Source organism: Chaetodon trifascialis, chromosome 21, assembly GCF_039877785.1.
Source record: "Chaetodon trifascialis isolate fChaTrf1 chromosome 21, fChaTrf1.hap1, whole genome shotgun sequence".
NCBI lineage: Eukaryota > Metazoa > Chordata > Actinopteri > Chaetodontiformes > Chaetodontidae > Chaetodon > Chaetodon trifascialis.
The window spans coordinates 14,577,504-14,598,005 of NC_092076.1; the positions used below are offsets into that span (position 1 = coordinate 14,577,504).

At 43.2% G+C, this 20,502-nt stretch overlaps 1 protein-coding gene across 1 annotated transcript in view; it reads right to left on the bottom strand.

Annotated features, from left to right (window-relative positions):
* Positions 1 to 1,333: 1,333 nt before the first annotated feature.
* Positions 1,334 to 20,502, bottom strand: part of snx29 (sorting nexin 29) — a 119,507-nt gene continuing 100,338 nt past the window's right edge. The window contains exons 20-21 of the mRNA XM_070990465.1: positions 12,167 to 12,306; positions 1,334 to 4,461 (exon numbers count right to left, since the gene is read on the bottom strand). Of these exons, the coding sequence (XP_070846566.1) occupies positions 4,335 to 4,461; positions 12,167 to 12,306 (267 nt within the window). The 3' untranslated portion in view covers positions 1,334 to 4,334. The remainder of the gene's footprint in view (positions 4,462 to 12,166; positions 12,307 to 20,502) is intronic.

Genomic DNA, 20,502 nt, shown 5'->3' on the forward strand with positions numbered 1-20,502 from the left:
AGTACGACCTACCTTCCGCCTAATGTGTCTGATGTGAGGACGCTCCTGTTTGTCCCTCATGAGTGCGTTCTCTCATCCTGGGCTGAGAGGAACAGGTTTGACTCAGCCATAGCCACAGAACCGGACTCTGCATCTGCCATGCAATGTCCTCTTCAGGGGCTGGTGGTCCCAGCTGGTGGACCTCTTCTGGCTAACCCACTGCTCTCTTGATGGAAACAGTTCAGGTTTGATTTTAAGGTAAAATGTTGGATGGAAAGCTTCCAGAATGTGCAAAAAAAAAAAAAAAAAGAATGTAAAAACAATTCACCCTTGCACTGGTGCTTTCCTGGTGTGTCCCAGATGTTTTGCATTAGTGGCTGATTAGAAGTCAGACTTGTCCCCCTCCAAGTGTGACATCCATTCTGAGCCTCCAATCTCCTCCTGCACACCAAATCTAGTAAATTATTCATCGTAAAACAAAACATAAGAGTTGTATACAGGTCAAGCATCACATTTTATATATACAATGTTGGTTTTTCAGCAGTTTTTCAAATGATAAATGTAAAATCCAAGCCGGGCTGTTCTAATCCAGTCTATTAAAACAATAGACACATTTCTGGAGATGTGTTGTGTCAGCGCTCTGGGTATTTGGCTTGCATGTAGCCAGTTTGTGTGTGTGTGTGTGTGTGTGTGTGTGTGTGTGTGTGTGTGTGTGTGTGTGTGTGTGTGTGTGTGTGTGTGTGTGTGTGTGTGTGTGTGTGTGTGTGTGTGTGTGTGTGTGTGTGTGTGTGTGTGCCATCCACATTCACACCTGGCTTGGAACCGATTTTCTGGTCAATGGACAATGAGCATTTTTGGGCACCCTCGCCATTCTCCTCTCTACCGATCCGGTGCGGCATACCCAGCACAGAAATGAAAAAACAAGTCTTACCAAAACGGCTGGGCGGTTTGAATGAAAGCTCAGACACTGCTTCATGGAGCAGTGAAGGTTAAATAATCATTCGACAAGCAAAACAGATGTGCGGAGGGCCACAGATGCTCAGAAAATGGAATTTCTATTATCTATCCATCCATTTATGCATACAATTCATATGCAGAATATAATGCAAGCCCTGATGCGTTCATCACCATATAAACATGTGCACGCTTTAGCACACACCTACTGTCTGTATTGAAATTATACTATACACACCCACTGCACATACCTACACATGCATGAATGCATACATTGTATAGTGACATGCATCGACACAGAAAAGCTTACTGTTGCAGCAGAATTGTGTAATGGCCTTTTGCCTCCATCCACAGATGGAAACTACAAGGTTAACAGTGACAACACTGACACGGAGGCGTTGGCGCTGTACTGTACACACTGTACTTTATTGTTTAGCCCCTCTTTGCTGTGACACTGACAGATAAGGCCTGACTGCTGACTAAGGCAAGGACAGAAAAGTATGCAAGAACAGACATGGCGTACTGCAAAAGAACGCTTTGGTTGCATCTCTGTAAACTAAGCCCGCTGCCTTTGCTCACCATCACTTTGATTACCAGCCTCAAAGTACAGTCGTGTTCAATTCATCCTGCATCTGGTGGACTCTGAGGGAAGGGGACGGAGCCATTTGCAAGAGTACTGATGTTTGTGATCACATCATGAAATCTTCTACGACTCAAGACAGGGGAGTACATCTGCATGGCTGCCAGGAGTCCTCCACAGAGCACCAGCTGGCCTCTTTCTTCTCTTGCTGTTGTCAGTGAAAGGTTTGTACTAACATCATTTTGACTTTTAGCAACACAATCCTGATTCTAACTAGCGCTTAGCGGCTGTGAGGGAAAATCACCACCTTCAGTTATCTGGAACAAAATGTCTTCGGTCCCCTGTGGAGTTTTCAGCTCATTGCAAATTCAGCGGTACTCACCACAACACGTCGAGGTTTAACCAATGTGCTGATTGCATTTCCTTCCTCACAGAACATTTGCAAAACTCATTTTTGGAATACCTTGAACCCTTCCTTGTTTGCATCCCTGTTAGCTAGCTAGCACCCCCCTTTTTCTCTTGCTTTCTTGACACAATGTAATGCTTCTTTGCACGTCGGCGCTGCCACGGGCTCCCAGCATGACCAGCATGAACCAGTCAAAATGGTGGTCCACACAAATGAACATTGCTCCATGGTGCTATCAGTTGTCAAAATCTCTAATGTGCAAGATATTTGTGCAGAGACTCACTGGGTGCCAGAGACACACTAACCCCATTCTTCGCCGTAAAAGAGATGCTATGAAAAGGCTACCTGTTATAATGGAGAGCCAAGGTGACAGCGTTCTTCAGCAGTACAGGATATGGTTAGATGCTGTGGGCTGATTTATTTCTAATGCATACAAGGCAGTGCTACACTTAAATTATCACCAATTCTCCCGTTTTACTGTGTCACAGCAGAGGATAGTCTTTAATAAAAAGAATGACAGAATCCATGTTTGAGTTACATGTTCTCGATAGGAAGCGACAGCAGTGCCATTTGTCAGACTGAAATAAAAAAGAGAGTCAATGTGTGAAATAATCTCTTTAAAAAGTTCGGATGCTTCATCTTCTTTTCTGTCCCATGCTGATGTGTTACCGGCCAACTCACCACACGTTGACCACAGAGAGAATCTCAGAAAAAAAACCTTCATTTGACAGCATCCCTGTGAGAAACAACACTGCGCGGTGTTTACCAGTAGTTGGATGCTTGTGAGGGTCACTTTTGTGTAAGAATAACAACTTAATTAAAACCCACAAGCCTTGTTTGTTCGCCTCCCCTCATAGACGGTGAACAGTGTTTACCGCTTTGAGAGCCGACCCTTTGATTCAAGTTTTCCGAAACCCTTCTAACACAATCACTCCTCGTTTGAACATAGTCTCTGACTACTCTTGGGTAAGCCATACATATGCATGAGCTTCTGTTTTACACACACTTGATGCTCAGCAGCCCTTTCCTTGCACTCTAACAAGCAGCTTTTCTTCAAGTGTTTAGTCATCGTTAAACATTCATTTGCAACGTAACGCTGCATTAAATCCTGCTAAGACACATTAGTTAAACAATCTTTAAACATTGATTTTTTTCTGTATAACCAGCCAACCTTTGATGAAGACCCTTGTTTACGGGACACTAGTGGAAACACAGCTTACTCATCAAATTTAATGGTAAAATAGTGTTTCTCCTCCTTTGTGTTCAAAAATAGAAGATAAATTCATCAGACCCGTCACAGCAGGTATTTAAAACTGATCTAAGACATGTGGATAGGAGGAATATGCTGTGTGTTTAGAGGAAAACCCAAGAATTTATGCGTATTTATGAACTTTCTCAATAAGGGACTGTCCACAAATTATTTGGGGTAGAGGTGGTGATATAATTTTTCTTTTCACCGCAGAGAATTTATAACCTTATAACCTTAGTATGGCCTTTCATGAGTGGTATATATATATATTTTTTATTTCAGCATCTGCTTGTGAGATTAATTAAAAGAAATAAATGTATTATTGACAATTAAAAATGTAATAAATCCAAGGAGGGTCGAGATTCAACCCACCTCCCCACCCCAATAATTTTCATACAGTCCCTTACAGGTTTTGGTTTTGTCAGTGGTGCTTAACCCTTAATCATGATGTGGAGCTAAAAAAAAAAAAACAGTTTGACAATTACTGCATCCCTGGTGACATTATGATATGTTACACTTTCTGCAGAGTATCTGTAAAAGCCATGATGATAACAGAAAAAGGAATGCCCGCTGCCCGGTGGTCCACGTGCTATGCTATCATCGTAATGTAATGTAATGGCACAATAATGCTGACACAAACGAGTACTTTAATCTACCCCCTTTTCATGTCTCTACACACCCTTCCCACCCCGAGCAGGAAAGCAGCTACAAAACACTGTAGGCACTGTGACCATGATACACTTTCACTACAAAACTGAGCGGAGTAAGAAAAAAACACGTCCTCATCCTCTCACTGTGTTTGAGGTTAGAGGGAGCGGTCTATTTTAGTTCATGTGCAGTTTACAGAGAGTCTTTTGGTCTCTCGGTGAGGTAAGAGGTACTGTATGATTGGGTCCATCGATAGGCAGCCTCAAGGGAGTCATTTATCCTTTCCTCAGCCAGGCAACGAACAGAAACATTTGCATATCTCCTACAGAGACCTGCGTCGTGAACGCATCCATCGCCCCTCCTCAAGTGAGGCTCTGTTTTCCTGTAAGGTTTGAAGGTTCGTTAGATGCTCTCAATGTCATCACACACTATGAGCCTGTGTGTCACAGTCCAGGGTGGACCCAGGTCATCATCCTCAGCCTTTACAGTGAGGGATTATTAGTTCAAAGGCTCCGGGATTAAAGGTCACCACTCTGGGGTTCAGGTCTGGCCTCCTGGTTGCGGTTGCGGCCCAGTCTGGGGAAGCGGGATGAAGTTTTGGACCGGGGCGTCTTGGCTCCACCATCGTTGGCCTGGGGTGTGTCTCTGGGTGAGAGGAAACAGCAGGAGGGAGAAGAAAAGAGCCACAGACTTTAATCGAACATCTGGTGAAGTTTAATATCAAGTTTATTATCAAACAAACCATCAATGCTGCATCTGGAGACTTGAATGCATCGTTTCCCTTCTGCCAGAGGACGTTTTCTTGGAAAACATGACAAATCAAGAAGTTTTCACGAACCAAATAAGCTGAAATGCAGTCATTCCACATTAAAAGATGACAACCGATTTCATCAGCTGATGGTAGCTGGCGTTAGCTCCATGAGTTGGCTGAAAATCCTGTCTCCAGCAGATTTTGTAATGTTTACAGCTGAATCATCCTGTAAAAATCCAAAAAGGCAGGGGAAACAAGGGCTAAAACCATCTGTTATTTTGTTTTTTCTTTTTACTTTAATATAGTCTTAATTAACTGTCCCGGGATGTTTTTGTCCTTCAGTACCTTTTTATTTTTTTCCAACATCTAAAAACCTAATGATTCCTGCCCTCGCCACCGGAAGCCATTATTTGTGACACCAGGAATCAAATTATAGTGATTTCTGATCTTATCCTGATGTTTAGGCTTCTCATTACCGAGGAGGAAATAATCTTGGCCACCTGATGACATCATTGCCCTAGTTACCCTGACGACCATCCTCAACAACACGCGAACCCCTGATCCCCGGCCTTATCTGATAACTGCGAGGATGAATGAGAGGCACTTGTCAAAGGCAGGAAATGAAAAGCAGAGAGATTGAACGCCTGCCTTCTTGTTGAATTCCTCTGAAGCATTTCATCCTCACGACGGTGACCTCTCACCTGTCGCTTGTGATGCGGCGCTGATTCTGTGACAGAAATGGTGAGTTCAAGTGCTTCTTGAGAATGGGATTTTCAATAAATATTTAAAACATTGACGAGGCAGAGCGCATTTCCCTGTTGATGTCCAACTGGCCTCTTTAATAACACACCCCAGCTGCTACAGAGCTGTGATTAAGGTTATTTGGGACATCGGGGTGGTCCTGTGTTAGGAGTTTGATTCCCACTCAGACAGCACGTGCTAAAAATAACTGCACTCATGGTGAGGTGCTTTAGCTAAAAGTGTCACTGCAAGCCATATGCTTGTATGTGAGGCAGCAGGGCCTAAAAAAGCAGCGCAGTAAGAGGGCAGACAGTCATGTTAAAGTAGGCTGAGACATGGAAGAGACAGCTGCAGCACAGCCCTGTAAGCACAAGTTGAGATTCAAACTTAGGTATGAAAAATGTATGGCTGTAAAGTGTCCCTGTCGTAACCATCAAGATCAAACAGCTTTGGGGGGACGGTGTGACCAGCCAATCTGAGGACAGCCCCAACTTTGTTAATATGGTGAACCTTTTTTCCTTCCTCTGGCACCAAATGTACATTTAGCGGTGGCCTGAGTGCCACGTATTCCCATATCTCCACCGCAGCAGGAAAGCTCGATCGTGTGCAGTCACAAAATTTGAATTTGACCAAGGTTGGCCAAACGTCGCTGCGATGGGGAGTTATATCAGCGAAAATCGTACTAAATTGGATGCAGCATGCAGAGCTGAAACTGCAAGCCATCTCATTTATTCGTATCAAACTGGGTAAAGGAGCTAAATGTGCTAAATTAATTAGGCTTATAGATTTTTTTATCTGACTCTCAGCATGTGCTTGTCCCCCATTTGGACATGATATTGACTTGTGCAGAATAATAACTTTGCCAGGCACTATTGGAATATACATCATTTGACTGCAAAGTGGCACAATTAGAGTAGACGGGTACAGAAACACATGTATGCATCAAATTGATTATCTAACAGCAAAAGGTGGGATCCAGTGAGCAGTATAATCTGAATAATAAAGGATTCTCTCTGTATTTCACACACACACACACACACACACACACACACACACACACACACACACACACACACACACACACACACACAAAACAAGCCAGCATGCATGTGTTCAGGCTGAAGCAGATAAACTGTCTCAGGTCACCACAATTAAAGGTTACATCTTCATTCTGAAGTCAACCTGCCACAAACTGTTGTGGACAGTGAGACAAAAGTCCTGCAACACTTTGTTCTGAGCGAGCAGGTCAACAAAGGGAGAACTCAGGCTGAGTGTGTGTACTTTGTGCTCTCGGTAAACCATAAAAGTGTTGAGGGGAAGAGGTGTGACCACGTCACTGGTCCAGACAGGTGAAGAAAACGGTGTGGAGAGGCACAAAGTGTGTTGGACATCAAGGACAACACTGCTGTCAGGACTGTTACTCAAGTATTAGTGTTAAATAAACAACAAAAAAGTGGGTTAGTGATGACCTAACGAGGGTCGGACTACTGCTTTGTGATCAAGGCACAGCAGTGCTTTGTGCTAAATGCTAACAGCAGCATTCTAACATGGTCACAACGACAATGCCAACATGCTAATGATTAGCAGCTATAATATCTTACCATGGTCACCATCTTAATTTAGTGTGTTAGCATGGTGACATTTGCTAATTAGCACTAAACACAAACTGCAGCTAATTCTGATGGAATGTCATTAGATAGTTGGTGCTGGACAAATTTAAAGTGGTTCAAAAAGGTGCTTTATGCTACTGCACACTACAGCAGGTATTATTTCATCTTGGAGCAGTTATTTGAAAAGACAAATGCAATCCTCTCTTACCTTCATATCCTATCTGTAAAGGATCAGTGTGATCAAATAGCAACGTCTGGTGTCAGTGCTTTTGTCAAACTGCTGCTAAGTTGAATCAAAGCAGTGGGAAACCTTCCGGCTAAGTCTTCTGTCAACTCACATCAATCTGAGCTGCTAATTAAGAAAAAAATCCCAGCGGAGGCTTGGCATGTACGAGAGTTTTTAGATGACTCGGCGTCAAATGGATATTTAAAGGAAAGTTTTTGTGGCTTTGTAACAGGAATATTGTCACTCCATCCTCTACTGTCTCCATCTTTCTCACTAAACTGCTTCCTGTCATTTCCTCTCTCCGCTGGCTTGAAATTCTCTCAAAGCACCAGAACATCTGTTATCTTGCATTTGAGTCTCCCCGCCATCATACAGGCTTCGCCATTGTGTCACAAATCTGCCAGAAGCAAAATATGGTGGCATCACGGAGAGGAGAGTTAGCGGTGCACAGTTAATGTAGAATTGCTGGTTTGTGGGCAAAGTTTAATTCGGTAATGTTCATTCACTTCACAATAGCGACAGGCTTTTATTTGTTTGTGCTGATTATCATTTGAGACTTGGCCACTATTTGAGAATTTATAGTATTCAGGTCTTTCCTCATCGGATCAGTCATGGCTGGAACGCCACCCCTGCATCCTCCCCACATTCCCTCCCTCTCTCCCCATCAAGTTAATGAGCAGACTTATCAGGCTTTCATCCCTCGCTGAAGAAGTTAGACCAGCACAGGTTTGATCACACCAAATGAACAGGCAGTTATGGAGTCCAGATTAGACAGAAACATCGTGTTAAGCCATTCGACATCATGACAACACTGGCAGGCCTCTGGAGAGAAACTAGAGTACTGTATGTCTTTCCAAATGCATTCATTCACAGACACACGAGCCATATGTATTATGGTATGCTGATCCGTGTTGATCCAGTGTCGACTGCAATTCCGTTGAGTCGTGGTAGTGAGAATCCAGTGTCAGCACAGATCACGGCAGCCTGAGACAGACCTACGTATGCAAGTAAAAGCCATTTACTATCAACTCTCCGTCAGCCGTCACCATAACGTTTCATCAAAGGCAGACAGTCTTGCAGGCTCTCTGCAACATGCAACATTCAAGATGTTGCTGTGCGAACTTGTTAACGTGATGTACCGATCAACTTTCTTGCTTTGGTTCTTCCTCGGTTGCATCATTTCAAGTTTAATGCTAACTTTTTCCCGCCTTGACTTTTCGTTCACGCAGGTGAACGTCAGCCTTTCACAGCAAAGACAAGAGTTTGGCCAGCGTCTCCTGTTGTTTTGCAGGTCATTAAAAGTTGACCTGTTGTGCTCTGAGGATAGCAGTCATGAGTAACCAGAACATATGCAGGCATTCACAATCCCAAACACATGCAATAACTGTGTAAGAGTAGATGTACGTCTGACTGAAGACATATTAAACTCTGCATAACAATATTTCAGGGAAGCAAGAGCAGACGAGAGAAATGTGATGAAGTCTCAAGCAGACTTTGCTGGCTTGACACTGCAATATTTCATGCCATTCAAAGACGTGCAATAGAAATGTTTCAGCTCGGAGATATGAGGAAGACAGATAGGATTATTATGCCTCCCGGGGCAGACTAAATAATGAGCAGTCTGCGCTTTGGAGGTTTACATGGGGTCTGTGTACTTATGCTTCTACTAGACTGCTTCCTTTGGAGACTAACCTCTCAATTTGAATTTATTTCTACTTATGTACAATATGGAATATTGTTTTTCAGATTATTATACTGATACTTGCTTGGTTTGGTGCCCCTTGGAAAGAAATTGAATTTTCGATTCAATTAATCAAGTAAATCCCAGCAAAGCAATCCAACCTGAACGCAAGTCTAACCAGCCAGAAATACTGAAAGAGTGTGTGGACGTGCAGGCCCCACTACCGTTGTTCCTATTGGTGACAAGTGGCCACATATTCAGTTTGTATTCTAGAATATTCTTGTAACCCATCTGTCAGTAGTTCTTAAATTCCCAGATAATCCCAGACTGTCCTTGTGTCAAAAACTCCTCTTTATTTCAGCTCATTTTCAAATGTTTGGCAGGCGCAAAGAAGTGTCAGCGCATTTAATCCATCGTAACTCTCTGAATACTAAACTGATTTTCACGTGTTTTGTTTTTTTTTTTTTTGCTGCAAACGTCATACATGTAGCTATGATACAGGACAAATGGTTCGGCGTATTTTAATATTCATATGGGATTAACAGTAATAGAATATTTTGATGTAGCCTAGACTGTAAACACACACACACATACACACACACACACACACACAGACGCAATATATGATAGAGAAGCAGATAGTGGCAGTAAAGTCAACTATTTTAATAATTTGAAGAGACAATATATGATTAGGCTATATATAAATATTTACATATATAAACAAAATACTGACTAATGAACACATTATATTTCTAATGCCTGATCAAATATTGTCTCTTCAAATTATTAAAATAGTTGACTTAACCGCCACTATCTGCTTCTCTATCATATATTAGTGTGTGTGTGTGTGTGTGTGTGTGTGTGTAATGTGTGTGTTTACAGTCTAGGCTACATCAAAATATTCTATTACTGTTAATCCCATATGAATATTAAAATACGCCGAACCATTTGTCCTGTATCATAGCTACATGTATGACGTTTGCAGCAATAAAAAAAAAAAAAAAATGCGTGAAAATCAGTTTAGTATTCAGAGAGTTACCATGGATTTAATGCGCTGACACTTCTTTGCGCCTGCCAAACAGCACTGAGTGGAGCGGGTGACTGGTCAAAGATGGCGGCCCCACGGCTTGTCAGCGCTGATAGGCAGTAGCGGTCGATGCGGCGTCGACTCTTTATATCTCTATGGTCTGGTCCTACAGGACCGGTCCGTCCCTCAGGTCGAGTCCCCCTAGTGGCCTGGCGCACTTCTGTTTTGTGGAGTGATTTTTTTCAATCATCTGTTTTGTGTGTTTGTAAGTTTTTGCTTCTGCTTCGTTTCTGTGATTGCAGCATTTTTCTCTTGCGGCGTTTTTCTCTTGCATTTGTTTTATGTGTTTGTGTGTTTCTGGCTTTGCATCATTCCTGTGTTTGCAGCGTTTTGCCGTTTGCGGCGCATTTGCCCTTGTCAGCCACCGTACATAATGAAAGCCAATACGCTGCAGTTTTCAATCGCTTTGACTGATCTGAAGCTTGGTTAAGATGGTCCAGACCAAGAAAAGGAAAGATTCATTTTTCCTGTTTCGCGCAGGTTTCATGTTCACACTGACTTCTCATAAAAGCTTCCCCTGTCATTGGTAATGACTGCTAGAAATTGTGGTGCATGATTCTTTTTTTCTTTACTCCTTTACTTTCTTTACTTCTTCATGACGGAAAAAAAATGTGAACCACTAAATTAAAAGATGCAGCAGTATATGAAATAATTAAAGTAGCACCATCTCTACTAGCTGCAAAAATTAAAGTAGTGCTTAAACATGAATCAATCTGTAGTTTTAATCCAATAATATCATATATGACTCTGAAATGGGCCATCCTGCATCATGAGTACTTTTACTTTGGCAGTTTGAGCTTATTTTCATGCAAATACTTGCACTTGTACTCTGTGGCATTACTGCATCTACTTAAATAAGTACTTCACTCGCAGAGGACACTGAACTCTAATGCAGCTTATGACTTGATTGATCTTCTCTCATGAGCTCATGAGGAAATTATTGATCATGAGCATTGTTAGTCAAGGCAGCAAGCAGACCTCACGTGTCATAAATAATGCAGAACAGGTAGAAATACGAAGGAGCGATATCTTGGAGTGTAAAAACACAGGGGTGGTTTATGGAGTAGGACGAAAGAACAGCACACTGATGTATCTGGGAAAATCCCTGCAATCACATGCTGATGTGCAAACACGTTACCATGGTTACAGAATGATCTTGGATAATTATGTAGATCTCTTCCTAGACACTTCTCACAATAGGTAGAAGGATTTAGAAGTTTAGCTTTTGAATTCATAGAAAATCACATATTTACTACCGCACAGTGCTGTGGTTTGTCTCTCCTTGAGGATGGAATAATTTGCTGCGATCACATAAACGTCCTGCACGTGATGGCTTTAAATGAGGCCACAAAGTGAAGAGCCTCGATGTACTGGATGTCAGTTATGTTGTTGTTGTCGTAGCTGCCTGAGCCCGATGACTCAGATGTGTCCAGAGAGGAAATGACATTCCAGTCAGACGCTGTGACAGGTCGCGCTTGATGAATGATCGCAGTAAGTGGAAACTGATGTGAGTATTGACAGGAAATGACTGGAGCATCTCATTTTCAGATGAGGCCTAGTAGGTAGGTGGGCAGCCGAGGCATCGTGCACTTTCACACTCTCCAGTCTGAGTGTGTGTGAACGTGTGCGTGTGAGAGAACATATACGCTGTATGTGTGAATACGCGTATGAGTGTAAAACGCAGGGCGAGAGTGAAGTTTGTTTACAAGGGATTTGGCATTTTCAGTGACATTAATCCTCCCTGTTTGTATCTTGTAACAACTACTACCACAACAGGCCTGGCAGCTAATTCTTTCTGAAAATCTTGTAGATTAAATTGGTATAATACTTATAAACCACTGCCAAAAACTGACAGTTCTTGCGTTTTAGATGTTGTGTGAGCATGCAATGGGATTTCTGTGATGGCAAAAGGCAGCTCTGCATTCCTTTAAGGGGTAAATAATGCGGATTCCAATATATTTCAGTTTGCTGTGGCCAACTAAAAACCTCCATCTGATGCTATGAATAAATCAAGAAAGCAACAAAGGTATTTACATATCCTGATGTCTTTCCTTGTATCACAAGCCCCGACTGTTCCTATCTGGATTCTTCCACTCAAATTTATGACACGCTGCATCCATCTTTCACAGACAGGAGTCCCGCACCTGCGTTGGCATCCATTTCCCTCAATCGCTCTCACCCACGCACACAAATACACACACTCACACAAAGAGCTCAGATGCCGTATCGAGCACGGCCGTACGTGTCCACTTACAGGCAGAAAGGCAGCAGAGACAGCAGGGTCTCTTTGGTGGGCCGGGCTGTGAACTCCGGCAGTGTCTGGATCAGTTTGTTCATCACCGTGCGAAGGTAGCCCTGCAGCTGCTTCCTCCTCTCTTCCACAAACTTGGCATCCTGCAGACGGAGAGAGAGCGAAGACAAACAGTGCAGGTGAGGAGGGTGAAGAATGGATTAGAGATAAAATGGTGCTAGAAAAGTCAAGGCTAAAGTTGCAACATGCATTACATGACTTGGTGTAATCTGTGATGAGAAAGCCGTTGCTCATCGTGATGAACCCACAAAGCATTATCACCCAATCTGCAGTTCCCCTCTGCTCTATGGAGCTTTATAGCCTCTTTAAGCTAATTGTTTTGGTTTTCCAGGCGACAACTTCACTGTTTTGGTTCACCCTCACTGCTCCCATCAGTTTTCAGAAGCAACAGGCAGATTTGCGAACTCTGAATGGCAGACAGCTACTGACTGGCTGGTGAATATAAAGGAGCTACTAAAGGGCCATATATTTCCCCCAGGAGTTGGTGGAGACCAAAACAGAGCTAAACAAGAGTGAATACTGTAAATAAATGCTAATTTAGCTTTGTAACAGCTGAGTGTGTAAGTGTGCTAATGCTTGTTGTTTACTATATTAGCTTAGAAGGTGGTAATATGTCAGCGTTGTATTTACAGTTTGTTTCCACTGCCCCCAAGTGGCCAAAAAACAGTTATTGCAGGTTTAAAGGATAATTTTGATTTATTACCACTCTTTTTTCATAGCCTGTCAGTGTTTCTAGCTGTTGAATATGTTTGATTTTACTGGCGGGAAAGATGACCAAATGCTACGACAATAAATTGTAGAAAAACTTAATCAGTCTCTAAATTTTATCTATGCGTATTGCTCAGCAACCATGATTTGGCTGATATAATTTTTTCTTTCAATGTGGAAAGCATTTTTGGTTGCGCAATACTGATCGTGAGCCTGACCAGTCAACTGGACTGCAGATATCAAAGTGAGATGAGTAATCACACGCAGAGCCAAGAACGATGGCGGATAACCTGACAAAACCAAACACAAGCAAAGCAATATAAAATCAAAAAAATCTGCTCCAAAACATATTGAACATCATCACTGCTTTATCTAAACAGTCTGGCTGTGCTGCCAGTTTCTTCAGTGTTGTTGGCTGTACAGATGCTGCTTCTCACAGCCTCGGGCCAAATGGTGTTTCCAAGTTAGATAGTTCATCGAGATGACTGACGTGCATCGAGGCGTGAGAGGGAGGGGATGTGGTGGGTCCCACAAACACTGCCTCGAGGCAAAAGGTTCCATATTGTGACTTAAAGACCTGTGGCAGTGGAATGATTATGTCTTGTTTCTGTGCCACGATCAAATCCTCTGTAGGTGTCCCCTGTGATTCCAGCTCAGATCCCTCTAAGCTTTCCTTCTGTCAGTGCAAATGCAGTTAAAAGCAACATCACTGTGAATTGTTCATAATGCTGCCAATGACCGGGTCTTCAAATCCCACACCTCCCATGAAAGCAATGCACCACACTCCATAAAACGCATGCATTTCCGTGAACCAAAAAACCTCACTATATGTTTATACTGACATTTGGTTGCTGATATAGAGGCAAAAATCATCTATTTGAGCATTCAGACTTCCCACACTGAATGACTCTGGAGGCAGAGGCACGGAGCCACATGGCCAGTGCTAGCATGGCTAATCGGTGTCCAGCAAGGCTCAGAACAAAGGCTGGGCAACGTTCTGTTTTACTCTCTGGTGGTTGGAACTGGAACAAACAGTTATCGTAGGAGGCCAAAATGTTCCTGCTTTTGAAACTACTGCTTCTCTTTTGATCTAAAACCCACCCAAGTGAATTTAATTGTTTTGTCTTAAAATACAAATGTTGAAAGCTGCATCAACGGGAAACCAGGAGAATCAAAATACTGCGTGAAGTAACCACTAAGTTAAATAACAATTTACAATTAAAGCACAGGTACTACGAGGCTGATGTAGGTTCGAATTCATGAATCAATGAGTGCAATGAAATTACTGCCGGTTAATAAATTGTTAAAATATGAACCCTTGGGGATTTCTTGCATTTGTTCCAACAACCTACCTGCCCAGGAGCAGTGACATTTAAGCTTCCTCAACAAGAAATGCTTTTAAAAAAAAAAGAAAAAAAGATGAAATTAAAGACCATACTGGCCCTAATTTGAAAACTGAGTTGCAGCAAGGCTGACAATACAATACAGACAAATATAGCAACATGCGTCAAAACATATTACAAACACTAGTATTGGCTGGGAAGTGGGATTTACAGGAAGTAGAGTGTCTGCGTCATCATTTAGAGCCCATTAGTTTTGGCTTAAAGGTATAAAAGTTAAAATTTCCACATTAAAATGTCTAAAAATGACTAAACCTACTATGTGATTTATATTTTGCTGAGTTGTGTCCTTACATTATTCGTAATCTTATTCAAGGTAACAGGGCGTTTCATTCGTTTTTTTGGCGTCATATCCACTGTAACTGCTATAACTTCCGGGGAGACATTGGAAACACCAGCTGATTCATCAGAGAGCGAGGAGGGAAGTCAGCGAACAACTAAACATACGCAGCAAACTCTGCTGTCTTTAAACAAGTATATATATGCTTTATTTAACCAGGTAAAAGCCTCACTGAGATTAAAATTTCTTTTACAAAAGTCATTGTACCCCAGTGCTGAGTCAGTAACTGTGTGAGGATTTCTGGGTATCCAAGTAAAACTGTGTGTAACAACAGGTGGAACATGTGGCGAGAAGATTTTTGCTAACCCCAAAAATGCATATTCACTTCACAGAGGCACATCAGCTACCTTTAAGATCCAGTATATTCACATTTTTTCACAGTACATCCAACAAAAGATTGATAGATGATATGCAGGTAGACTGGCCACAGAGAACTTTTATAACAGGGGAGTAGATAAGAGGTTCGCTGCCACCCCAAGTGGTGGATAAGTTTAGGGTGGAGTGGATAACTAAACTCTGCTGCATGCAGAGTAAAACAGACGCGGCAGGACAGCGGAAATCTGATGTGTCAGATTAGGCTGCGCGTGCCAGCGTGGGTTTCATGCTATGTCAACACAATAAGGGACACCCTGGCTGCTTTCATGGATGTCAGAGCAGTAATAACACTAATGGACATCATGACAGATTCATCCTCTCGCGGAGACGGAGAGGAGGGCTGAAGAGGCCAGGTGCTGTCTCTTGTTTGCAGAGAGGAGCGAGAGGGCAGGAAGCAGCGTGGCATACTGATGCAGGTACAAGGCTGATTCTGTCCTCTTACATCTGTCTGCTTACATCCAGCTATATCTACACTGCTCTTTCCCCGTCCTCCTCTCCCTCCCTCTCTTCCCGTAGCGGCACACGAGCAAGGCGAGATAAGACGTTTCTATATGCATGCTGATCAGCACCGTATGTTTGCCTCGTGGTTATGAGCATGAAATGTACCTCGATATGGGATCGTGAAACGCTCGTGCACTTACAGAAAGAGAACTGGATGTATATACGCTACCTGCACAGGCACACATACAGTACTGGCATGCGCACGCACACACACGCCACAGCAAAATGTCACTTCTCTGTGAGAACTGATAAGCAGGAGAAGGGAGCTGTCACTGGAAGAGAAGCGGCGAGTAGTCACATATGCATTAGGCTCCACAACTGCTCGGTGAATTTGCTGCCAGCTTTATGCCATTGAATTCTGGGGGAGGAAAAAAAAACTCCTAATAGCATGTCTCAAGAACTAAATGTTGCCTGGCAACAAAAAACACTTTCAGAAGTAAAAGTAACCAGACCCTGTGGTATCAACCACTTTTATGTTCTCAACAACAGAAAATCAATGCTTTTGACCGAGGCTTCGATTCTGCTTGAAATCCTAAAATGACTGTGTTTGCAGTGATATTCCTGTTGTGCCTTTTTTGTTTTTAGTTCTTTACAGAGAGACACAGACAGGAGGGATGTAGGGATGCCATGTAAATGGAAGTCCCAGGCCAAACTTGCCGGTTGCATAATAAGCTGCCGTCTTGGCAATTCAGACACTTAGCAAGCAGACTGCGGGCAAACATTTTGTGTATGTAAATCTGGCCCTCGGTGGGTATTTTCTGGAAAACAAAAAGTCTCTTCGCTAGTCAAAATAATAAAAAAACAAAAAACAAAAACAGGATCTCCCCGGTCACCACTTTAAAAAGGAACATCAACCTGAGAGCTGCTTTGAACCTGCAGCACACTTGAATTAAATGAGAGTGGACAGCGTTGGTACACGCCGGCAACAAAACAAGGTCAACGCTTTCCACCAAGTCAGCCCACACTGGACCACAGCGAGGCTGAACAGGCTGTTCTCTCAGTGCCGCGTTTAAAGACACACACCACACCGCGGGCCCGGGCCATGCATAAAACATCACAGGCAATTCAGGAACGCTCATACAAGACCTCCACAATGTCTTCTTGTCGTAATTAAAAGCACAAAACATGTATATTGCATAATATGTGAACTCAACATGCTAAGGCTGGTTAATAATTCACTTTGTAGTTTCTGATTAATTAATCAGCAGCCTTGGCACTTCTTTCTCTCTCTTTGTATGTGTAGATGGGACGACTGCTGGGGGCAAATGGTAGTTGTGTAAGCGACTTTTTTTTTTTTTTCCTGGCGCGATTACCTTTCAGGGCTCGATAGGACGATCAAAAAAGTCAGAAAGTCCCATTGCATTGTGGTAAATTCCATTCATACAAATATCTGGTATCTAAGGAAGCATCAAATAATGAAATGAATGAAATGAAATAATGAAAAAATGGACGAGGTGAAGAAAAAAGCATTAATTAGTGAGCTTCAAAGGTGCTGATGGGAGGATTTTGTCAGCATTGAACAGGCTGGCTGTTTCGCTCTTCTTTTCTGCTCTAAGCTGTGGACTGATGGACATCAGTGTTATTGATCTTCTAATCTAACTCTTGGCCAGATGGCAAGAAAGCATAAATGCAGAACTTCTGCTCTCATGGTAGCCATCATCTTTATAGTCTACAAGTAGGTCTCTCTGTGCATCCCACACAAATCTACCAAGAGCTTTCTATCTACAGTCGGAGCTGGTCTTCATCCACAGGGTCCACCATGTTGCTTCTACAGTAGCTTGGAATGGACAAACCAAACATCTTTTGCATTTTTTGCGATTTCTGCTGGCACTGTGGGTTCTCCTACATGCTTGGAACGGGATTAGGATAGTTGGTTGCAATCTGCAACCTCACCACTAGATGCCACTAAATCCTGCACACTGGCCCTTTAACAGAGACTGAAAGAGAAACCACGGCTACCTGTGGCTGTTTCTGCTAAAACTGTTCCTTCCTGCAATATTTAAAACTGAGCCACTGAGCAATTAGCATCAGGTATGTCCATAACACCAGCTACAAAGCTGCTCCACAAGCTGCTCCACAATTAGCGCCTCTCACCGGTTTACCTGTGAAATGCTTTTAATGAGAAGCAGCAGCATGCATTGTTGGGTTTGCATCAGCAGTGACTTGATATGGCTGAAAGCGATCAGTACAGACATGCCGCTACCAAGCAAGACCACAACGATGCAGCTCAGCAGCTCGGTGGGCGCTCTTCAACGGCTGACGTCAAGGCTTGAGAAAATAAAAATACATCTTCTGCACAGTCGTATATGACTGCTGAGAGCGAGAGCGGTCAGTGCCGTGACAGAAACAGCATTCACCCACAGGAATTTGTCCGCATTTTGTCTCTATTTTAATTCGTAGCTCCTCCATCTGCAGCCATGAAAGAAAAAACAGAGGGTGATAAAAGCCGTGACGAAAATGAAGCGATTTTTATCAAAGCCTAAGGCAGGCGAGCGACTTGAAAGAGCAGGAGGGGAGACTGATACAAGTGGTCAAATGAGAGGAATTGATATTGAGGGGCGAGAACAGAAAAGAATGGCAAACGCCTTCGGACATAAGCCATAAAATCTGGATGAGGTGCGGCCAGTGAGAAACCCTGACAGCTGGACTCTGGGGGTCTGACAACAACGTGGCTTTGATGTAATCATTCTGCCCCCCCTCTGTCTCTGCGTTAGCATCAGGGGTGATTTGACAGGCGCGACTTGGGAACATTTAGCCTGCATGCCTGGCCAGGCCCCTGACAAATCAGCTGGTTAAGAGCTGTCACAGGCAGTGTGTGTGCAACTGCATGTGTGTGTGTGTGTTCAACATCATCTGTATTGTTAAGTTACGCAGCTGGACAGTTTCGCCTGAAGCACTTGGAGACACAGAGAGCGAGCGTCTCATTAACTCATTAACAGGACGGAGAGACGCAGATGCACAGATGAGTCAAATCAGGCCAAGTCTTGATGGCGACGAGGCCTCGCAGGGCCACAGCTAACACTGTCAGGGGTCAGCCCTGCCACTGGCTGCTGTGACACAAGCCAATTTTCCTCTAAATCCAATTGATGGCTCCCTCAGGAGTATTTACACAACTCTGCCTCTTCTTTACAGTGATAGCTTAGGGTGTTCAGCAATGTTAATGAAGGGATCTGCCGCATACAGCACATACCTACCTGCTGTAACCTCTCAGAGACACAAAAAAGATGAAGGAATATTCACATCGCAAACGTTTTTAAATGAGCTTCTTCATTCTGATGCCATGTTTTAGTCCTGCGTGTATCCCACATTAATCCCGAAGATAAACGAGCGCAACGTCCCTCAACTGTCAACGACACAATTTCAAACTTCACTTAACACATAATTCCACCTGGAGTTGTACATATTAAAAAAATGGAACGATGAAGCTTCTCCGAAACGCAATCACAGTTTTCATATTATTGAGCTGTGTGTGAGCCGTGCATCGCTCTGACCTCATTAAAGCAGAAAAGTTGCCGCATGAGCGCGTATTTATCAAAGTTCTGAAAAGGACACTTAAAATGCTTCAGAGGAAAGTTTGGAGTAAAGAAGTCGTCTGCTTAAAGAGAAAGAAACATTCATTAAGTGACCAATAACCAGTCCGCAGGTAGGAGTGGGAGGGGGTACAGACCAATCCAGCTACTGATTCACTGTATGTGCCGCCGCCATTACTGCTGGAACAAACCTCATTAAAAAAAAAGTTAAAGTTTTATATAAAAACTCATATAACTGGCTCTACAGGATGCCTTTATAGACATTAAGGTGCTGCTGTGCACGTGCCTCACAGCAACAAGGTTGCCGGTTCGATTCCCGGGTCGGGCGGGGCCTTTCTGTGTGAAGTTTGCATGTTCTTCCCGTGCATGCGTGGGTTCTCTCTGGGTACTCCGGCTTCCTCCCAAAAACCAAAGACCAAAAACATGCTCATTAGGTTAATTGGTGACTGTAAAATTGCCCCTAGGTGTGAGTGTGAGTGTGAATGGTTGTGTGTTTGTGCCCTGCAATCGACTGGCGACTGGTCCAGGGTGTACCCTGCCTCTTGCCCATTGATGGCTGGGATAGGCTCCAGCACCCCCGCAACCCCAAAAGAGATATGCGGTATACAAAACGGGTGGATGGATGGACATTAAGGTGTTACGGCACCTTGTCTACTTCCAACTACAACCTGGGGTTTGTCTCGTTTGGCTTCTTGTAAGATTTGGCTAAAATAAGGCGGAATAACAGTAGCGGAATAACACGGACGAGTTGCTTTTGAACATCACCAGTCATGTTTCATGTCACTGCAGCTTCACCTGGAAACTGTAGGCAAGCGAAAAGATAAAGGTGACTGAAATACCAAAGAAACAGGCAGGAGATACAGTAAAAAGCTGCTTTGACATGCGTCGACACTAACTCCACAATGATGGAAACATTCTGAAAAATAAGGCAGAAGAACTCTGCGGGAAAAACAATTCTCTCATTACAATATAAAAGGTTGCTATATGACTGGGTTCACTGAAGGTTCAAAAGCATCCCAAAGATTGAGAACTTTGAGACTGTGGGTTAAAATTCCCGTCTCGTCAGATGTGATTCATGTACACACTGCTGGAGTTAGGTGTGGTTTACACCGCCGTGATTCACCTTCCCTTCCTGTGTTGCACTAGTGATGAGTCCTGACACCAACCAAGGCAGGAGATTAGTTAAACAGTCCAATCACAGGGCACTGGCACGCAAACTGCACGACAAGTCAGTGTGTGTGTATGTGTGTAAATTAGATGTTACAGGTATGTGCATGTGCACGTTTACCAGAAGATTTCTAATGACTTAAATCCACAGCGGAGCAGATGCGCTTTGACATCCACAGCTGTGTTTCTCTCTGAGCTGTCAATCATTTTGGGAAGTGTATGTGTGTGTGTGAGATGAAACCCAGAGTTCTTGACATG